This window comes from Larimichthys crocea, chromosome XXII (genome assembly GCF_000972845.2).
Source record: "Larimichthys crocea isolate SSNF chromosome XXII, L_crocea_2.0, whole genome shotgun sequence".
In the NCBI taxonomy this organism is placed as follows: Eukaryota; Metazoa; Chordata; class Actinopteri; family Sciaenidae; genus Larimichthys; species Larimichthys crocea.
Genome location: NC_040032.1, coordinates 12,058,463 through 12,079,929, shown reverse-complemented (window position 1 = coordinate 12,079,929; position 21,467 = coordinate 12,058,463). Strand labels below are relative to the sequence as shown.

The 21,467-nt window shown below is 39.5% G+C and overlaps 3 protein-coding genes across 5 annotated transcripts in view; 1 reads left to right on the top strand and 2 right to left on the bottom strand.

The window, feature by feature from the left end:
* The window catches only part of mmp13a (matrix metallopeptidase 13a), a 15,651-nt gene extending 5,574 nt beyond the window's left edge, over window positions 1–10,077 (bottom strand). The window contains exons 1-9 of one of the 3 annotated variants that reach the window (XM_027273923.1): window positions 9,936–10,077; window positions 9,470–9,717; window positions 9,235–9,383; window positions 8,971–9,099; window positions 8,682–8,843; window positions 8,433–8,562; window positions 8,199–8,332; window positions 7,921–8,080; window positions 1,891–1,994 (exon numbers count right to left, since the gene is read on the bottom strand). In XM_027273923.1, coding sequence (XP_027129724.1) covers window positions 1,891–1,994; window positions 7,921–8,080; window positions 8,199–8,332; window positions 8,433–8,562; window positions 8,682–8,843; window positions 8,971–9,099; window positions 9,235–9,383; window positions 9,470–9,717; window positions 9,936–10,034 — 1,315 coding nt within the window. In that variant the 5' untranslated portion in view covers window positions 10,035–10,077. Of the gene's footprint in view, window positions 1–1,890; window positions 1,995–3,185; window positions 3,322–7,920; window positions 8,081–8,198; window positions 8,333–8,432; window positions 8,563–8,681; window positions 8,844–8,970; window positions 9,100–9,234; window positions 9,384–9,469; window positions 9,718–9,935 lie in introns of those variants that run through there. The other 2 variants (XM_027273924.1, XM_027273925.1) reach the window with 2 other exon arrangements.
* LOC113744329 (stromelysin-2-like) lies at window positions 3,725–5,410 on the top strand. Its single transcript, XM_027273384.1, has 7 exons — window positions 3,725–3,872; window positions 4,041–4,071; window positions 4,187–4,307; window positions 4,404–4,537; window positions 4,651–4,810; window positions 4,918–5,021; window positions 5,403–5,410. Exons 1-7 carry the CDS (start codon window positions 3,774–3,776, stop codon window positions 5,408–5,410), a joined length of 657 nt encoding a protein of 218 aa, XP_027129185.1. The 5' UTR covers window positions 3,725–3,773.
* A 1,064-nt stretch (window positions 10,078–11,141) lies between the features above and the next one.
* On the bottom strand, window positions 11,142–17,055 carry LOC109137321 (collagenase 3). The gene is made up of 10 exons (XM_027273926.1): window positions 16,968–17,055; window positions 14,506–14,762; window positions 14,012–14,160; window positions 13,781–13,909; window positions 13,490–13,651; window positions 12,828–12,957; window positions 12,583–12,719; window positions 12,303–12,462; window positions 11,933–12,033; window positions 11,142–11,497 (listed from the first exon to the last, which is right to left on the bottom strand). Exons 2-10 carry the CDS (start codon window positions 14,646–14,648, stop codon window positions 11,376–11,378), a joined length of 1,233 nt encoding a protein of 410 aa, XP_027129727.1. The 5' UTR covers window positions 14,649–14,762; window positions 16,968–17,055; the 3' UTR covers window positions 11,142–11,375.
* Between the last annotated feature and the right edge of the window lie 4,412 nt (window positions 17,056–21,467).

Here is a 21,467-nt window from a genome sequence, read left to right as displayed (position 1 = left end):
TAGTTTCAGTGCAGTGCAGTGTGAGTGTTTTAAGGCAGTTCGGTAGTGTAATTTTCCATTGTTGAAAATCAGAAAAAATGGAAACTGTGAACACTAGGGGAGATCATAGACAGTATAAAAAGATAGATAGATAGATAGATAGAATAGATAGATAGATAGAAGATTAGATAGATAGATAGATAGATGATAGATAGATAGATGATAGATAGATAGATAGATAGATAGATAGATAATAGATAGAATAGATGAAGATAGATAGAGAGATGAAGTAGTGTGTGGCCCCTCTGCCACCGAACAATTCACCTTAAAATTTCAAAGACGTGGGGGGGCATGTGGACCAGAGGTTGGCTGAGTGACACCTGGGTACTCAAACAAGCCACTTGTAAGGCACCCACGTCAATCAAAGCGGGCAATGTCATTAATTCTGCATAACTCTAAGCCTATAATGTATTAGTGGTTAGAATTGTCGCCTCACAGCAAAAAGGTTTCTGTGTGGAGTTGCATCTTCTCCACGTGAGTTTCTCTCCGGGATCCTGCTGCTTCCTCCCACAGTCGAAAGACATCCACTTTTTAGCTTGATTGGTGCCGTAGTGTGAATGTGATGGTGTTTGTCTCTATGTTTCTATGACATACCCCAACTCTCCCAAAGTCAGCTGGGATAGGCTGCACAGATACAGATAATGATGAATGGTTGGAGATTACATTACAGTTGTCGTGAAATTAGCTCTACCAGGCTGTTGAAACCGTTTGTTTATTTCTGCTGTGAAGTTGGAACATTTTAGTCTGGGGGCTTTTGGTGATTGACTTGTTCTGTACCAGCCAAGTGGACGTTTTGAGGAGACTGCAGTTTTTGGTACTTCTGCATTGGCTTCAACTTCAACACAGTTTTTCATTGATTGTGAAAGACCTGAAGATATATAATAATATGTTTTTTGTTGTTGTTTTTTTTTACCATTTGTACCCCCATGATGACAATACATCAAGCCATCTCCATGACAACTGATTAAGATTATTTGTCCCAAGGTAAAGAGTGAACTTTCACACGTTGTAACTACATTAGAAGACAGCTGTATCTCCCCCGGCCACTGTTGCTCTATAAATGTTGTCTGGTCCCTCTATCATCTGCTGGCTCATTGCATATGATATCATACACAAAGAAAACACATGGAGCTTTGACTTAATGTTTCCTGCTAATTGGTTCTCTTATTAAACCAACCATCACCAAACCTTCAGAAAAGGTGGTGACATACACAGATATGACGCTCATATTTTATACTGTAAATAATTTCCCCTAGAAACTAAGTACTGGCAGCTTTGTTCTTTATTAGAATTCCTTGTTTGGGATGTACAGACACTCAGGAGGGACATTTCTTTTATTATTATACTAAGAAAACAACAAAATATACTATGATAAAAAAAATAAGTTTTATTTCCTTCATCGTTTGCATACATACATTCATGTTGCGTCACAGTGGTGTACAAATCTGGACAGACATGTGGCAATGTAACAATGCTAAAGGAATTCATGTAACCGTTCCAAACTTAAACAGTTAATCTTCTTAAAAAACAACAACAACAAAAAAAAAGTTATAAAAAAGTCAAAAGCAAAGATTAAATAACAAGTATGACATAATAAAATTAGACAAAAGTACAACTGCTGCAATGGCTGAAAATACAAATAAGTTGCTGTTCTAGTACCAGGTGCAGCAAGAAGTATCGTCTGAAGCTACGGAAGAACGTCTTGGCCCAAGATGGTACTCACATGTCCATCCACTGTAGATTAAGCATAACCTGCAGGACAGAAGCTCACTGTTAGTTTTTGTTGCAGACTTTTTTACTTTACAATCATCTTGACTTAGACAAATCTATGATGCATTGAATGTTACTCACCTTTGTACTGGAAAGCTGCGGTCACCCTGCCGGTCATGCCGGAGAAGGTCTTGTGCACCCGCTTGGGGAATCCCTGGTCCATCGTCTTTTTGGCTTCATCATAACTGAAGAAACACAGACAGTAATTAGACTGATTCATCATCTTGTCATTATCCGACTTAAATCAGTCATCTGAATACTGTCATTTAACATCAAGTTATCTGGACATACCTGTAGTATTCGTTGCCGGCGAACAGAGTCTTGCCAGACTCCTCATCGTGAAGTGCTGCATCGATTTTCTTTACACTTTCAGGCAGACCAAAACTGGAAATTGATTTGGGATATCCACTTACAAGATCATAGCCACTGAAAGCCCACACTCTCTGACCTGTATAGTGATTAGAAGAAAATGCTTTTTACTATATGCATGTAAAGTGGATAAGGTTGTCAAGAAACTAGATTAGAGCTTTAGATAGAACGAGAACAAATACAATACCTTTGAAGAGTAAGACACTGTCTGATTCTTGGCTTTCATAAGCAGCATCGATGTCGGTGGGAGCATGGCCAGTAGGCTGTGATGAGACTTTGTTTGGGGTGTAATCTCTCAAGAGGGTGGGTACGCATAGAAGCTGAGAACACAAAAACAAATATAGTCTAAATCATATAAGAGAGAACACTCTTAATGGACTTCAGCTTTCAGATATTTACAGTTACAAACCTGTCTTTGAAGAAGAGCATTTCTCCCTCGCAGGGTGGCGACGGCTCCAGGACCAGTGTTGAATCACAGGCATCAGGGTTGTTAGGCGTAGATCCAGACTCAACTGGTTCCATGCCAGGACTGGACGTGGAGATTAAATAAACAGCAACTCATTCAACAAACTTGTGCAACAATTATCATTTGTGCAGGAATTTTTGTTCTATTGTGATGATACCAGCCAGTTAGTAACGAACATAGAGAGACGGAAGATTCTTCAGGTAGCTCTGCAAGACGGAAGAAGTTGAAATAATTAAATACAAGAGACATTTAGGTACTTGATTTTTTCCTGTGCTTCTAACAGGATAACATTCACAATTCCTGCAGTTTTTCACATGCATTTAATACAAAATAGTGAGAAACATGCATAAAAAGAAAAGCAGAACACATACCTCTGCAAACTGTTCATCTTCCTGAGAATCCTGCAGTATCGGCACGCAGTGAACTGCGACTGGCCAGGCTTAGTAGAACGCACAGATCAAAAGTCTTCATGTTCGCTGAATGCAAGTTTGCTTTCCCTGCGTGAGAATACATGCATAAAAAGAAAAGCAAGCATACATACCTCTGCAAATTCTTCATCTTGCTGAGAAGCCTGCGGTATCGGCACGCAGTGAACTGCGACTGCCAGGCTTAGTAGAACGCACAGATCAAAAGTCTTCATGTTTCGTTGAATGCAAGTTTGCTTTCTGCTTCTTCTGTTTCATGCTCTCTGTGCAGCTGTTACAGTTACTGTTACATACAGAATTTCCGCACTTCTTCAAGGGAAACACTAAAAATTTAACTCCAGCTCCAAACATGTAGTCTCCACCAGCTCTGCTATCGACCTGTTGGAATGCGAGAAGGACGTAGATAACTGAAGGACAACTGAAAATTTATTAATACCAAATGAAAAATAGACACTGATTCTGCAAGTGAATCATCAACAATATTACACATCTTCTTTTGGGGATTTCTTTTATTTTTCTTGATGAGCAATCAGAGCCAAACTTCCTTTATTTTACTAAGAAGCAATTTGTCAGAATTTATGCAGAAAATGAGTCAAACACATAGCTGTTAAACACCGCCTTGTCCTCAGCCTATATAACAGCTGCCTGCAGCACAGAGAGCATGAAACAGAAGAAGCAGAAAGCAAACTTGCATTCAGCGAAACATGAAGACTTTTGATCTGTGCGTTCTACTAAGCCTTGCAGTCGCAGTTCACTGCGTGCCGATACTGCAGGATTCTCAGGAAGATGAACAGTTTGCAGAGGTATGTATGCTTGCTTTTCTTTTTATGCATGTATTCTCACTATTTTGTATTAAAGTACATGTGAAAACTGCAGGAATTGTGAATGTTATCCTGTTAGAAGCACAGGAAAAAATCAAGTACCTAAATGTCTCTTGTATTTAATTATTCAACTCTTCTTCCGTCTTGCAGAGCTACCTGAAGAATCTTCAGTCTCTCTATGGTTCGTACTAACTGGCTGGCTCACAAATAGAACAAAAATTCCTGCACAATATTTGATAATTGTTGCACAAGTTTGTTGTAATGAGTTGCTGATTTTATTTAACCTCCACGTCCAGGTCCTGGCATGGAACCAGTTGAGTCTGGATCTACGCCTAACAACCCTGATGCCTGTGATTCAACACTGGTCCTGGACGCCGTCGCCACCCTGCGAGGAGAAAAGCTCTTCTTCAAAGACAGGTATTGTAACTGTAAAATATCTGAAAGCTGAAGTCCATTAACAGTGATCTCTCTTGTATGATTTATAGACTCATTTTTGTTCTTGTGTGTTCTCAGCTTCATCTGGCGTACCCACCCTCTGAGAGATACACCCGAACAAAGTCTCATCACAGCCTACTGGCCCGATGCTCCCACCGACATCGATGCTGCTTATGAAAGCCAAGAATCAGACAGTGTCTTACTCTTCAAAGGTATTGTATTTGTTCTCTGATCCTATCTAAAGCTTCTAATCTGAGTTTTCTTGACAACTTATCTTCCTTTACATGCATATAGTAAAAAGTATTTTCTTCTAATCACTATACAGGTCAGAGAGTGTGGGCTTTCAGTGGCTATGATCTTGTAAGTGGATATCCCAAATCAATTTCCAGTTTTGGTCTGCCTGAAAGTGTAAAGAAAATCGATGCAGCACTTTATGATGTGGACTCTCGCAAGACTCTGTTCTTTGTCGGCAACGAATACTACAGGTATGTCCAGATAACTTGATGTCAAATGACAGTAATTCAGATGACTGATTTAAGTCAGATAATGACAAGACGATGAATCAGTCTAATTACTGTCTGTGTTTCTTCAGTTATGATGAAGCCAAAAAGATGATGGACCAGGGATTCCCCAAGCTGGTGCACGACACCTTCTCCGGCATGACCGGCAGGGTGACCGCAGCTTTCCAGTACAAAGGTGGGTAGTCAAGATGATTGTAAAGTAAAAAAGTCTGCAACAAAAACTAACAGTGAGCTTCTGTCCTGCAAGTTATGCTTACATCTACAGTGGATCGGACATGTTTGAGTACCATCTTGGGACCAAGACGTTCTTCCGTACAGCTATGTGTTTGACTCAATCACAAGTTTTCTGCATAAAATTCTGACAAAATTGCTTCTTAGTAAAATAAAGGCGTTTGGCTCTGATTGCTCATCAAGAAAAAATAAAAGAAATCCCAAAAGAAGATGTTTATATTGTTGATGATTCACTTGCAGAATCCAGTTGTACTATTTTCTCTTGGTATTAATTCATTTTTCAGTTTGTCCTTCAGTTCTTACGTTCCTTCTCGCATTCCAACAGGTCGATAGCCGAGCTGTGGAGATACATGTTTGGCAGCGGAGTCAAATTTTTGTGTTTCCCTTGAAGAAGTGCGTATAAATTCATTCCTGTGATCATAAAATTGCACCATTTTTTATTATCTTCGTTTTGTGTATGCCGACTTGTTATCGCATGGGCGCTAATTGGCAACTCACACATAGGTGATTCTACAGTTTGGTTTTTGGGGGGTTTTACACGCCATAGTAGGACTTATAAATGCTTGCCTTTTAATCCATCATAAAATAAGTAAGCAAAAGGTGAATGAGTCTGTTCTAAATGGCAAAAAGTGTTCCTCCTGTCCTCGGGTGTCGTTGACTACTCTGGAAAATCAACACAAAGCCCACTCAACCTCTGTCCTCCGGTTTTGTGGGTAAGGGGTCTGCAAAAGAAAAAGGTGTCCACATATGGATGCACGACACCCAATATCTAACTCTAAACATGATAAAAGCAAGCTCCTGGGGGTCTGGAGCCAACCCCGCTGTCGTACCCATCACAACCCTCATTTTGTTTGTCGTTGTCTTACTGTGTATTGCAAGCCACTTTATTTCACATCAGTCAAAAGGCTGTTAATATTCCACTCCAACACGTCAACGCTGTCCAACACCTGTATGGTGATTCGTTCAACTGGCTTATTGTTTTGATTTTTTTTAAAAAGTTAGTAATTGCTTTGCATTGTTATTCACTGTTGAAAACTGAAACCAAACAGGGATTCCTTTACGGTCAGTTAGGTTGGGTGATCCGGATGCAGACAATCAAACAGAGAAGTAAGAGGGAGTTAACCAGCCAGTCCAATAACCACAACATCCTCTTTCTAAAGCAAAGATGCACGATGAAGTCTCCAGTTTGGGAATGGGAAGTTTGGGTTATTTTTTGTTGTTTTTCAGTAGATGTGGGTTATATGAATAAAACTTGTCTCAACCTCTTACGCAGGTGGTGCTGATGTCATGCCAAATTACACATTTCCTATGCAATGTCGCTTGGCTTTGCTATTTTTCATCCAATGTTGGTTTTGGCGTATGAATCAGGTTGATTTTGTTGATGTGATTAGACCACTCATTAGACACATTAGAATTTTCTATCCTGAGGTACACGAGGTCCACGTGTGAGCCTTGCGGTCCTCGGCAGTATTAATTGTTTGTCTTTGACTGGGTGCCACCTATCTCAACACTGTGGTGGCCGGGGGTCGAGAACCTGTTGCTTAGTCATAATAGATCGCTTGCTTGTTGACGGTCCAATCTGCGTAAACAGACATCTTGTCTCCAGACTAGAATACGCTGACCAATAAACACTCCATGGGTAAAGACATTCTCTTTGACTAATTCGGGCGGTTGTAGTATTTTTGGGTGTTATCTTAGGGGGTTTAAAGTCAATCCACCAGGATGAGTTGGGCAGAATGTGAGACCGACTCAGGCACTTCTTGATGGAACTTTGAGAGTGTCTCTAATTCTCCTTGATCAAACGTCAATAAATAATACAGCATAAGACATCAGAGGCTCCTGAACACTTTCTGAACTCCTGACCTCACCATTGACCTTTGACTTAGCAATTTCTCCACACAATGAGCAGGAAAACATTGAGACAAAAGCTCTGTTATGTTTTCTCCAGGTACAATGGCATCGAAGTGATGGAGGGGACACCAACACTTATACAGCAGCAGTGGCCGGGATTCCAACTTCCAAGAGATGCAGCGGCTTCTATGTAGTAGTTACATCACCTTTTAAATACGTAACACAAAGCATTTTAACAACTTCCTTTCACTGAATTAAACAAAAACTCCAACAGAAAGTAGTGAGCCAGGTCAAATCAAATAAGAATCAGGTTGAGATGAACCAGCAATGGGAACCTCTTTGCTTGCAAGAAATGAATGCATGTACTAACAAAGCCCTGAACTGAAGATAATGGTGTAGTTTATGGATCACAATAATGAAATTTGTTCTTCAAGGAAAAAAACGTCTGAAAGTACCCCCTCATCTGTGCATGTCTATTACTGTACAGTTAAGGAATTTATAGGACACAAGCAGAGAGAGAACAGAAAAGAGTTATAATCTATTTAAATGTAACTGAAAATTGGTTATCACAAAGAAAAAGAAAAAAGACACAAAATCTGCAAGTGAGTCTGAAAACATGTACTTGTAAAAGTACTTCAGTAGTAATACTTTGCAGATTCACGAGACTGTTTTAATTTTTATATCATAAAATATTTCCCAGACACTTTGTCATGTAACAATCCTAAATACGTCATGTCGACATGATGACACATTTTTTTTTTTTTTTTTTGCTGGATGAGCAATCAAAGCACATTTTGGTGTTTTTCCATAAAGAAAAAAAAATTGTCAGAAATTATTAAAAAAGAAAATAGTCACTTGTTCATGTAACTGTCAAAACACACCCATTCCTCGGCCTGTATAACAGCTGCCTACCGGACAGAAAGCAAGTTTGCATTCGACGAAACATGGATCACAGGAATGAATTACCCACACATCAAGTTATCTGGACATACCTGTAGTATTCGTTGCCGACAAAGAACAGAGTCTTGCGAGAGTCCACATCATAAAGTGCTGCATCGATTTTCTTTACACTTTCAGGCAGACCAAAACTGGAAATTGATTTGGGATATCCACTTACAAGATCATAGCCACTGAAAGCCCACACTCTCTGACCTGTATAGTGATTAAAGGAAAATATTTTTTACTATATGCATGTAAAGGAAGATAATGTTGTCTTGAAAACTGTGTCAGATTAGGAGCTTAAGATAGATCCAGAGAACAAATACAATACCTTTGAAGAGTAAGACACTGTCTGATTCTTGGCTTTCATAAGCAGCATCGATGTCGGTGGGAGCACCGGGCCAGAAGTTTGTGATGAGACTTTGCTGAGGTGTGTTGCTCTGAGGGTAGCTACGCCAGAAGAAGCTGAGAACGCACAAGAACAAAAATTAGTTTATAGGTCAGCTGTTGATGTGAATAACACTGTGAACACTCTTAATAACAATCATATTTATAATCAAAATACCTGTCCTTGAAGAAGAGCATTTCTCCACGTAGGCTGGCAACAGCATCCAAAACCAGTGTTGAATCACAGGCATCAGGGGTGGTGGGGGGTGTAGGTCCAGGCTGAACTGTATCCACGTCAGGGTTTGGACCTGGACATAAAATAAAATCAGCAACTCATTGCAACAATGTTGTGCAACATCATCTTTTTTTTTGTTGCAATATTTTGGTCAAGTGCTGTTTTGTGCAAAAAAAAGGCATTGATACGAACCATAGAGAGACTGGATGCCGTTGACATCATCCCGGGGCAGAACAAAGGTGTCAGGGTTTCCGTATGAGTACACAGGGTACATGAGAGCACCAGGATCATCAGAGTGAGACAAGCCCAGGGAGTGACCAAACTCATGGGCAGCCACCAGGAAGAGGACGTAGCCTACAGCAGAAAACACAGATTACAGCTCAGTTTCAACTCCACTCGATGATCAGCATATACCACATTGAAACATACACAGATTAGATTAGTTAGTAAATAAAAAACACTTTGTGGAGCTCAAACTTACCGTTATTTGAGCGGAAAGTGAAGTCCTCATCCTCATCAAAATGAGCATCTCCTCCAATGCCAGGGGCTGGGGGGAAGGCATGGGCAAGAGTATTACCAGGGCCATCGAAGGGGTAATAATCACCGTGTTCTGTTGGCAAGAACATATTGATTCATGAGCTACAAGCAATTAACTGTATTTGTGTAAATCAAAAGAACAACAAAGTTCTCACAACCAATAAACTGAGCATAGGGAGACACAAAGGGAAAGTTCTTCTGTACTCACCTCGGCTTCCAAAGGAGATCATGATATCAGCAGTGCCATCGTAGATTCTGGTGAATCTCAGAGGAGTGACCTTGGCCCAAACCTGCAGAGCTCTGTTTATGGAGTCATCTACCTCTGACGCAGACATATCAGGTGTGTAGTTCTCTATCCTGTAGCACAGAAACATAGACTTCAGTAACTCCATTCAAAGCCTAGAGTAAGATTCTCTCACATATTGTGTCTTCTGATTATTCACCTGTAGGTGAGGCTGTTTTTGTCCCACTTGTAGTCACTTCCAAATATGGAGTAACTGGCAACCTTAATGTCTGGAACGCCACAACGAGCCTTCTTCATCACAGCCATGGTGTCAGCATCCAGCGTCCCGGTTTCATTCAGGCGGAAGAATCTCTGCATCTCAATCAGTTTCTCCACGACCGGGCGGATCCCCTGTCTGCCAGTTGGGCCAGTCTCCTCTGTTAGGTTGTAGAATTTCTTCAGGTAGCTCTGCAAGACAGAAGACGGGTTGAATAATTAAACACGAGTCAGCTGTATGTAACATACATGTAGGAAAAAGCGTTTGTTGATATGGAGGGAGTTCTTTACAGCAGATGTTAAGGTACTTTTTCCAAATTCTTAGAATGCATGTATTTCCATGTTTTCACATGCACTTTAATACAGAATAGTGAGAATACATGCATAAAAAGAAAAGCAAGCATACATACCTCTGCAAATTCTTCATCTTGCTGAGAAGCCTGCGGTATCGGCACGCAGTGAACTGCGACTGCCAGGCTTAGTAGAACGCACAGATCAAAAGTCTTCATGTTTCGTTGAATGCAAGTTTGCTTTCTGCTTCTTCTTCTTCTGTTTCATGCTCTCTGTGCTGCAGGCAGCTGCTTTATAGGCTGAGGACAAGGCGGTGTTTAGCTACTACGTTGCTGAATCAGTGACTCATTTGTCCTTTTATGTATAAAAGAGGAAGTTTGGCTTTGATTGCTCATCCAGTTAAAAAAGTTTCCCAAAACAAGACGCTGTAATTGTGGTGGCATGACGTATTTAGGATTGTTACACGTAACAGACGGTGTTTGGGAAAAAAAGATTAAAACAATCTGTTGAATCTGCCAAATAATTACTACTACTACTACTACTACTAAATTATTTCTACTATTATGTGTTTTTAAATTCACTTGCAGATTCAATTTTTCAGTTGCATTTCTTTCCTGGGAAAATATACTCTATTCCTAGTTGGGGTATCCTATAAATTAATTTTCCAGTAATAGACATGCACATGATAGATGTGGTAGATTTGGTGAATTGTAATAAAGTCTGAATCTGAAAATTTATCGAGATGTGCCACCTGCAGGTGGTTATTTTCCATCGAAATATCCATTCACCCATTTTCTTTAATCTTGCCCAGTTACCGTTTATCTTTATCAGGGTTTTGGGGGCTGGAGCCGATCCCAGCTGACATTACACAGAAAGTTCCCAGCCGGTGTTCGAACCAGAAATCTGCTGTAACGTGACAGTACTAACCACTGCACCACCATATCCCCCCACCCAAATACATCTGCAATAATCTACAAGAACTTTGAGCATCAACATTTTGGTCACATATCTGGTGCAATGTTCTGTAAATTCAGTAGTAAATTGATCAACACCAGCGAATGCAGAAATAACGTGTTGCAATAAAACAGAAACAATAACTTTGTTTTAATCATGAGAAATATAAACCCCGCTCCAACCGCTCAATGAGCAATAAATCAATAAATCACAGTGTCACATTGATGCAAACCATTAAAAAAAAACATTTCAGTATATTTGTAAGAAATGTAGATATCATGCATTACATGTGAAGATATTTTAAATCTTAAAACACACACACACAAACACACACACATCTGGTAGCAACATTTAAACAGAACACACTTCATAGTATTTAACCCTCATCCTATTAACACAAAGAGAATAAAACATCATCTGGAAAAAAACTGTACTTTGATACAAGGTACAAATGCCATTATTTCATCATTGTATTAAACACTGATTAAACACTTTTAACCACTTCCCTTGGTTATTCAGAATTACTTGATTTAGTACTACGTACATTGTGGTTATTGCTCAATACACAGTTCGGTTTTGTAACACTTCAATTATCTCCTCTCGTTTCAGATTTCATTGTCGGCCTGCTTGCATTCCAACAGTTCGTTAGTAGTGCCGGTGGACACGACATGTTTGGAGTTGGAGTCAAACTTGTAGTAGATGTTTCCCTTGAAGAAGTGCACGGATCCTGTCGGGAGTGAAGATTCATTATAGTGATGCGTAGTATGAATATTATCAGAGTGACACTGAAGGTATCAGGTAATCAAGGAGCTACAGTATGTGAAGAGTTTTTGAAGTCAGGTTTTTATTCCATCTGATTCTGGATCTGTAGTTGTCTTCTTCTCATCAACATCAATTTATCATTTGCTCTTCATGTATGCCTTTGTTATTGCATGGAGCTAATTGTAAGCTGCAATCATTTTCTCTTTTTCTTTGCAAACAAAGAGGTTCCTATTGGCTGGTTCCATGTTACATGATCCTGTTTTTTCCGACTTTATGCAATCTGGCTCATTAATTTGTGTTGAAGATGAAGAAAACCAACTTGTGTCAATGTGAAATGCATTGGATTGGTTTTTATTTAAATAATTTAATTAAAAATGTTGATGAATGGTGACGTAACTACCATCATAGAAGACAGCTGCATCTATTGGAGTTGGAATCCCCGGCCACTGCTTCTCTATAAGTGTTGGTGGTCCCTCCATCATCTCCTCCCGCTCATTATACCTGGATATCATACACAAAGAAAACAAGGTTGAGCTTTGTGGTTTAATATGTAATCTGTGAGCAGGAAAACACAGAGACAGTGTCTAAGAACTTTACGCAAAGTCGTCCTGATTAACAAGCCGGAAACCAACACTGGATGAGAAATAGCATGCAGGATATTTGCAAGTTGTCATTGCAACAACACACCTGAGGAAGTGGTCAAGACAAGTCAGGTTGGTTTTATTCACATAGATCAAAAACACAACTTTGCTGCAGGACTTTAAAAATACCTCCAACACTCGTGGCCGGTGAAGAACACGGTGTATCGCTCATTTCTGAAGTGAAGGGCAGCATCTACAGATCGTATTCTGGAGGGAAAGCCCAAGCTGGAGATGTTTTTTGGAAAACCCTCCTGGATTTGTAACTGCCTCAGCAGCCAGTATTGATGATCTGAAGCAAAAAAGACGACTGTCTCGTATTTCCAGTATATTTTATATCATTAGATATCCAGGTATAACTAATATTTCTATTAGAAATTAGAGTGTTTAGTGCACCATTAATGAGTATTACCTTTGAAAAACACAATCAAATTCCTCTCCACATTCTCATAGGCAGCATCCATGTTTGCAGGCACATTCTCTGGCCACAGACTGCTTATCAGGGTGATTCTCGTTTCTTCAAAGTGAGGATGTTTGCGCCACAGAAATCTGAAAAGGCAGAAAATTGTTTTTGTCCAGTAAACCAAGGTGGGGAAATAAGTCTGTCTGTCCACGTTTTATGATGAAGACATTCAGGTAATGGGACAGGTTACATACCTGTCTTTGAAAAACAGGGTTTCCTGTTGTAATTCTGTTACAGCATCAAAGGACAAGTCTGGATCACATTTCTCAGGCGTTCTTGGAGGAGGTTTTTTTGAGAAGAGGGAATCAAAATTGGGACTGATACCTGCAGGCAACAGAAGTTTTAGTGCCTCATTCACATGAAACTCTTCTCTTCTATTTGGATGCTTTCTGCCACGACATTTTCTTCCAAATGAGCTGCGTATGTCAGCTAAAACACTATGTGGACTATATGTATGTGACTTACATTCAAAATTCTCATCTGATAAACTGTATTGTGTAAATTTCTTCATCTCAGCAGCATGCAATGATACAAATCCTAACAAGCTAAAAGAACTAAAGAAGAAAAGAACATTTCTGCCCCCCCCCTCCCAAAAGAAAAAAGGCAAAATATGACATTGGAAATTTACGTTTGAAATTAAAGCTCTGACGCTGGTCATTGTTCATCTTTGCTGTAGAAAGAGGACGTTGTGGCTTTTAGCTTTGGGGCTGATTACTCACACTTACTGCTGTGGGAACAAAAACAAGAATTTACTGTTTGATTGCAAAACTATCACCATGTGACAGTGTTTTAACTCTGAGTTGTAGTTTTTGTGAGGCAAACAAAGTTCTTTAGAAAGGAATCCAGCTTAACTCACCATACAAGTGTTGGACATCTTTGACATCGCGGAAGGAGAGCTGCAGGTCAAAACTGGGGGCAAAGTTGTATGTTGGGTACATGATAGCTCCGGGGTCAGATGAGTGCGGCAGGCCGAGTGCATGGCCGAATTCATGGACTGTTACGGTAAAAAGGTTGAAACCTACAGCGGAAACGCGAGCCTGATGAGGGCTTCATGGCACGGAAAGGGTGCATAGATGCACAAAATATTTCTAATAAACATCAGGCATGGCTTAACTGTTAAGTGTTGTTTTCTTTTTTTGTAACTTACTACCAGTAGAATTGAAGGTCCAGTCTTCTTCAGCATCAAAGTGCACGTCTCCACCGATACCATGCCCAGGCAGAAAGGCATGAGCCAGGACTCCTCCTTTACCATCAAAAGGAGCGCCGTCCTTATGATCTGCAACAAACGGGTATTACTCGTTTAAAAGTTATATTTAATAATGCTTTATTCTATGTGTCAGTGTTAGGACTGAGGAGATCTGGTCTCTTTAGAGCTCACCGCCATTCTTGAAGGAAATGACGATGTCAGCCTCTTTCCTGTTCCGCTTTCGAAATTTAAGCGGTGTAACGTTGGACCAGATCTTCCATGCCGCTCTGAAGATTTTTCGAACCTTTGATGCTGGGATGGAGGTATTGTAGCCAGAGATCCTGAGGAACAAGCATCAGATTTTACTGCTTAAGTTGATTCATCTTTACTTATTCGTTACATTTCATGTTTTTTTTAGCTTTCACTGGAATAATCTTTTAATTTTCTGAATCTATGGATGGCACTGTCTGTCCTCTAAGTCCACCAATGTGGTCCAGACTGAAGTATCTCAGTACCTAATTGATAGATTGCCTTGAAAGCTTGTCAACAACTATAGTATGCACTGCCATCCCAAATACCTGCAAAACTTGACATGCTGACATACTCAAGTACCCACCAAAGTGGTGACGGCAGGTTCTTCATTGTTGCAGTCTGTGATTAAGCCTGACGGCCTTCTAACTCCTAACCTGTAGCTGAGGGTGTTCTTCTTCCAGCGGATCGTGTCTCCAAATCTTTCCACGTCAGACAGACCACAGCGAGGCCTCTTCATAACTGCCAGAGTCTCTTTGGTCAGCTCTCCACTCGGAGGCAAACCAAAGAAGCGCTGCATCTCCTGGACCTTTTCGCAGAGTTCAGTATTCCAGTCACCATCTACATCTGCGTCTGCAGACCTCTTCTTTCGCTCTGACTTGGACCTGTAGCCATAGAAGTGCTGTAGATATTCCTGAGGAAGATAACTCAGTCAGTGCAGTCGACTAAAAGGTAATGAATACATTCTGAGATAGACATGTTTGTTATTTGATGGTGTCTTCTTTCTTTGCTTGGAGGGGTCAAAAATAAAAAAAAACACATGCTGACACAAGCAAACACTGTGTGGGAGGAGAACTCGCACAACGTCACGTGAGCTGTAGAATAAAACAAACGTTGAACCACTCATGTTAAAGACCACCTCCAACCAAACCAAGAGATCATTGGTGTAGTCATGGACTCAGACATATATTTTAACATCATGTCTTTACAGGTCCCTCTGAAGCTGCTCAGACATGGAGAAGCAGAAGTTTTATGTTGCACATACATTTATACATCATATTATATATCATACATTATACTACTGCTTGTCCCGCCGACGCTGGCACTTGTCTTTCATGTCTGAAGAGAAGCACTTGGTGTTGATAGGCGCTTAAAAATAAACCTGCGTTGCCTTACAGTCTTTACAGTAAACATTCCATACATTTTCTCAAACCTTTAATAATAGCACGGTGCAGAAACGTTGCTGTTGCCGTACTCGTGTAATTGTAGGTATCAGCAACAACCACACAAAGTCTGAAGACACTGTCGCCTCTGACTCACAGGATTACTGAAGCTTTGTGAAAATGTGTACTCTAATCTCTGTGGTCAAATGCATCCATTGACTCTAACACCCTTATAATGTGAGAGCTAATTGTCTGAGACGGGTTCTCAAGCATGAAAAAAGGTCACAAAAAACAATGTTTTGTAATTAGATTCTTGAAGCCACGTTCTACTTTTCTACCATAAAATAACAGATGTTACTGGTGGACGGCGCCCCTGTCATTTGTGCTCCATACGCCTTGAAAGAAACTTCAGGCTCTGAGTCTGAAAGAGTGTTTAATGCTAACTATTTTGCTGATTTTGGTGGAAATGGATCATATTTTATGGAGACATAAAATATCATTATTTATTACTTGACAGTCTTTGATAGCTGATGCTACTGTGTTCCAGCAGCAGCATAATTAAATTCCTGCCGGTGTGGAGGAGCCTTTGAAATATCATTTAGAAATACAGCGTACATTTACACTCCACACTCTGTGTGTGGCTGTGGTGGCTCACATATTTTTATTGTCATTATCTCTGGATTTCAGTGGCACGCGTTCAAGAAGAGCTCGTAAAGAATCTTTATCAGCGCATCGCGTTTTGACTTCAGTTTCACCGGCAGAAATTAATAATCTAATTAAGTTATTATATCAAGACATTTTCTGTTATCGCATCATTATAAGAAATCAAAGGCGTGCTTTAAAAACAAACAAAATGATTAAACTCTTTAATTGTTATATAATTAGACTGAAATGAAAAACCACCACAGAAAACGTTAAGAACTCGTCACTGGAGAGCTCTGCAGTACAGAGAGATTTATTCATTAAGTCACATTTGAATTAATAAGTAACGTGTTGCACAATTTAAAACGTTTGTTTTCTAGGCAAAAGATTTGTCTATGTATCAAGCCACAGATAAAGTTGTCTTATAATATATCACAAAATAAACAATTCAATACAATTTTACGTTGCAAAAAATGTGTGGACCTGTGGCTTCTGGAAACATAAGCACAGGTATTATCAGATAGATAGATAGATAGATAGATAGATAGATAGATAGATAGATAGATAGATAGATAGATAGATAGATAGATAGATAGATAGATAGATAGATAGATAGATAGATAGATAGATAGATAGATAGATAGATAGATAGACTTTATTTATCCCAAGCTGGGAAATTACAGTGCAGCAGCAGCATTACACACAGTGGCAATAGACAACATGAAATTAAAAATATTAAGAGCAAACTATACATAATAAAATATGAAAATAGCAACAGTAAATATATAATATATATAATATATTGTACAGAGGTATATACAGCAAATTGGCAGTGTTGATTTGTGCAAAGCAAGGAAAATGTGAAGTGACTGTAAATTGTGAATTCTGACCTAGCTGTTGTTATACAATAATAATAATGTAATTTAACAAATAACAACCACGCATGAGCAAAGCTCCACACAGGTCATGATACTGGGACTATAAAGATGTCCAGACAAGACAATCGCAGCACAGAGACCTGTAAATCTAGCTGTTTTTTTTTCCGTCTTTCCTTTCTTACAGAGCTCATATCAAATATATAAATTTGTAAATACCTCTGCAAACTCCTGGTCAGCTTCAGGTAGTCCAAGATTGGATTGTGGAGGTCGATCTGAGGTCCGGAGAGGCAAGGCCGCAGTAGGCGTCCTGCAAAGCATCATAAGAGTCATCAGACTCAGCCAGAACGTCTTCATGTTTGACAGGCAGGAGTCACTCTGTCTTTGAGATGTGCAGCTGTATGCAGAAGCTGCAGTGTGGGGACCACCTGATAATTAAATGAGTGCTCCTGTCCCAACAAGAACAGCAAGGTGGCTCTGCAATATAACAGGGTCTTCTTTAATGTCTCTTCAAGGAAAGGAAAGCCTCCTTTTATAAAGCTCCTCGGAGTAGGAAGTCTCAACTGGTCCAAAATTCTTGGTAACATATATGGTTATCTTTAGACAAAGAGGTAAAAGCTGCGATAGCGTGGTGATTTTTCCGTAAACAACTGCACTCTAGGAGAAGTTCTCCAGAACTATGAGATGATGGAGATTCTAGAAGAATAGAAAGATAAAGTGATTTAGTTGAGTATATGCTCGTTTCACCACCAGAGCAGACAAGAGTGACAAAGAGAGCATCACAAAAATATTCATTGAAATCAGCTGATCTGTAAGATATTTAATAAATTAATAATTTAATATTTTTGTGCCTTTTTTTTTTAAAGTAAAATATAGCTAAGGATCCATAATGCAATGGATTTGCATATTACAGTGTCATTTTATGATGGAGCATAAATGATGGGTTACAACACAGACAAACATTAATTATAGTGTTTATCTTCACTGAACCGCCTGCAAGGTGGTAAAAAAATATGGCTGATCATTTGCATCTCGCTCTCAAAACACGATCCTGCCAAAAAAACAATGATATTGGAGATAAAAGAATGAATAAATCAACCAAAGTCGAGCACTGATGTGGTTCAAAGTGTGAAAACATTTTAGGCGTGATTGATGACTTGCATCTGAAGTAACAGATTTTATCACACGGTGATAACATTGCTTTGTAAGGAGAAACATACCAGGAGCTATCATTTCTCAAGATGAGAGACCTCTGAGGTGAAGGTGGTAAAAATCTGATTTCTTGTCCTCATGTGGTGTTAAATAAAGAAACATGAGCATTTCATTTCCAGTGTGTGTTCAGTGTTCTGTCGTCCATTTTGCTCGGCCTAGTGGCAAAACATGAAGCATCGCGTGTGGCCACGATTAGCACACAGATTAACGATGTACCGTACATGCAGGTAGCTGCATAATTGCTTTGTGATAAAACTGCTCCAAGGCATCTATGATTGTTTGGCTGATGACTGTAGCAATCAAGACTGCTCTGACAGGTGAACTCGAGACAGGACTCGAACACAGAGTACGGGATGAAGCAGATGACTTTATTTCTTAACTCTGGGAAACACTGGGAAAACAAAAAGCGCCTCATGATGAGGGATGATCAATAGCACAAACTAAACTAGAACTACAAAAAGGGAAAGGCCAAAAAAAAAAAAACAAACAAACAAAAAAAAAACACTCTAGCGAGAAATAGGAGAAAACAAAAAAACTAGACTACGAGATAAACTACAAAAAGGCAAAGGCCAACAAAAAACCCCCCCGCTAATTTCCAAAATAAAACAGGAAGTTACAAAACAAACATGGAGACAGGACAAAAACTGTGGACTCTAAGTGTGGACTCGTGAAGGTCGAGTGTGGACTCAGAGTGTGGACTCCGAGTGTGGACTCGTGAAGGTCGAGTGTGGACTCAGAGTGTGGACTCGTGAAGGTCGAGTGTGGACTCCGAGTGTGGACTCGTGAAGGTCGGGTGTGGACTCCGCCTCCGCAACTTTTGGTAAATTACTAAAAAACAGTAAAGAAACAAAAACTCCCCTGAAAGGTGAAGGCTAGACAAAACTATATACACACTATAACAATAATAATAATAATAATAATAAGAATAAATAGAAGAAGAAGAAGAAGAAGAAGAACTGAAAAATCTCTCCAAGGGAGGCTGACAATAAATCGACTAAACTAAGAACTATGGAACCAAAAGCAAGACTAAGAAAGATACAACAGAAAAATCACTCTTTCGAGGCAGGAAAAACTTAGAAAAATACACACTGCGGCTTTGAACAAGACTTTGGAGCTGGCTTTGGTGATCAGACATGAGACGAAACACTTTGGCACAAGACAAAGGGAGACACAGAACCTATATAGACACACACAGATGGGTAATGGGGAACAGGTGGAGACAATCAGGCGACACACAAGGGAAGGGCAAGTGACCTGAAAGGGCAGGTAAATTTCAAAATAAAACAAAGTCACAAGACAGAAACAAGAACACCAACATATCACTCCATTGTGACAGTTAGACATATAACAGCCTTTAAACTTTTAAAGCCACATTTACAGATTTACAAAAAAAAAAGGTGCTTTAATGGTGTTCTACGGAGCCCCTAAAGGGACATGGGGAAAAAAAGTGAAACGTTTCTAGTTCAAAAGATAAGTTTTGAATTAAATCATGTTTAATGCTGGCTTCTGATGACGTAAGGAGAATTGATAGGATAGGCGTGTCTGTTCTGATCCAGAGCAGGACAAACGTCAACACAGAGAAGCTTGTTGATCCTGCTCTCTGCTTTGCAATATCAAATCAAATCAAATCAATTTTATTTGTATAGCCCAAAGTCACAAAGTACATTTGCCTCAGAGGGCTTTACAATCTGTACAGGGAGTGACACCCTCTGTCCTTAGACCCTCGGTTCGAGTGAGGAAAAACTTGCTGCATCCATTGACTCTAACACCCCTTATAGTGGAGAGCTAATTGTCCTGAGACAGGTTCTCAACATGAAAAAGGTCACAAAAAACATGTTTTGTAATAGATTCTTGAAGCCACGTTCTCTTTTCTACCATAAAATAACAGATGTTACGGTGGACGGCGCCCTGTCATTCTGCTCTACCCTTGAAAGAAAACTTCAGGCTCGGATCTGAAAGAGTGTTTAATGCTAACTATTTGCTGATTTTGGTGGAAATGGATCATATTTTATGGAGACATAAATACTATTTATTACTTGAACGTCTTTGATAGCTGATGCTACTGTTGTCCAGCACAGCATAATTAAATTCCTGCCGGTGTGGAGGAGCCTTGAAATATCATTTAGAAATACAGCGTACATTTACACTCCACACTCTGTGTGTGGCTGTGGTGGCTCATCATTTTTATTGTTCATTATCTCTGGATTTCAGTGGCACGCGTTCAAGAAGAGCTCGTAAAGATCTTTATCAGCGCATCGGTTTTGACTTCAGTTTCACACCGGCAGAAAAAATAATCTAATTAAGTTATTATATCAAGACATTTTCTGTTATCGCATCATTATAAGAAATCAAAGGCGTGCTTAAAAACAAACAAAATGATTAAACTCTTTAATTGTTATATAATTAGACTGAAATGAAAAACCCTACAGAAAACATTAAGAACTCGTCACTGGAGAGCTCTGCAGTACGAGAGATTTATTCATTAAGTCAATTTGAATTAATAAGTCGTGTTGCACAATTTAAAACGTTTGTTCTAGGCAAAAGATTGTCTATGTATCAGCCACAGATAAAGTTGTCTTATATAATATCACAAAATAAACATTCAATACAATTTTACGTTGCAAAAAATGTGTGGACCTGTGGCTTCTGGAAACATAAGCACAGGTATATCAGATAGATAATAGATAGATAGATAGATAGAGATAGATAGATAATGATAGATAGATAGATAGATAGATAGATAGATAGCTAGATAGATAGATAGATAACTTTATTTATCCCAAGCTGGGAAATTACAGTGCAGCAAGCAGCATTACACCAGTGGCAATAGACAACATGAAATAAAAATATTAAGAGCAAACTATACATAATAAATATGAAAATAGCAACAGTAATATAATATTATACTAAATATTGTACAGGGTATATACAGCAATTGGCAGTGTTGATTTGTGCAAAGTAAGAAAGGAAGATGTAAGTGACTGTACACTTGTGATTCTGACCTAGCTGTTGTTATTCAATAATAATATATTTATTAACAACTAACAACCACGCATGAGCAAAGCTCCACACAGGTCATGATACTGGGACCTATAAGATGTCCAGACAGACAAATCCAGCACAGAGACCGTAAATCTAGCTGTTTTTTCCGTCTTTCCTTTCTTACAGAGCTCGTTATCAAATATATAAATTTAATACCTCTGCAAACTCCTGGTCAGCTTCAGTAGTCCAAGATTGGATTGTGTATCGATCTGAGGTCCGGAGAGGCAAGGCCGCAGGCGTCCTGCAAAGCATCTAAGAGTCATCAGACTCAGCCAGAACGTCTTCATGTTTGACAGGCAGGAGTCACTCTGTCTTTGAGATGTGCAGTCTGTATCAGAAGCTGCAGTGTGGGGACCACCTGATAATAATAATGAGTGCTCCTGTCCCAACACACAGCAAGGTGGCTCTGCAATATACAGGGTCTTCTTTAATGTCTCTTCAAGGAAAGGAAGCCTCCTTTTATAA

Excerpts from the sequence above, each read along its gene's own strand:
- LOC109137321 (XM_027273926.1), bottom strand. The coding sequence starts at position 14,648 with ATGCAGCGCTTCTTTGGTTTGCCTCCGAGTGGAGAGCTGACCAAAGAG. Across the intron at positions 14,161-14,505 it reads AAGAACACCCTCAGCTACAG|GATCTCTGGCTACAATACCT; the intron begins GTTAGGAGTTAG and ends CTTGTTCCTCAG. Across the intron at positions 12,034-12,302 it reads ACCGGCCACGAGTGTTGGAG|GTATAATGAGCGGGAGGAGA; the intron begins GTATTTTTAAAG and ends TATGATATCCAG.
- LOC113744329 (XM_027273384.1), top strand. The coding sequence starts at position 3,774 with ATGAAGACTTTTGATCTGTGCGTTCTACTAAGCCTTGCAGTCGCAGTT. Across the intron at positions 4,308-4,403 it reads AAGCTCTTCTTCAAAGACAG|CTTCATCTGGCGTACCCACC; the intron begins GTATTGTAACTG and ends GTGTGTTCTCAG. Across the intron at positions 4,538-4,650 it reads CAGTGTCTTACTCTTCAAAG|GTCAGAGAGTGTGGGCTTTC; the intron begins GTATTGTATTTG and ends ATCACTATACAG.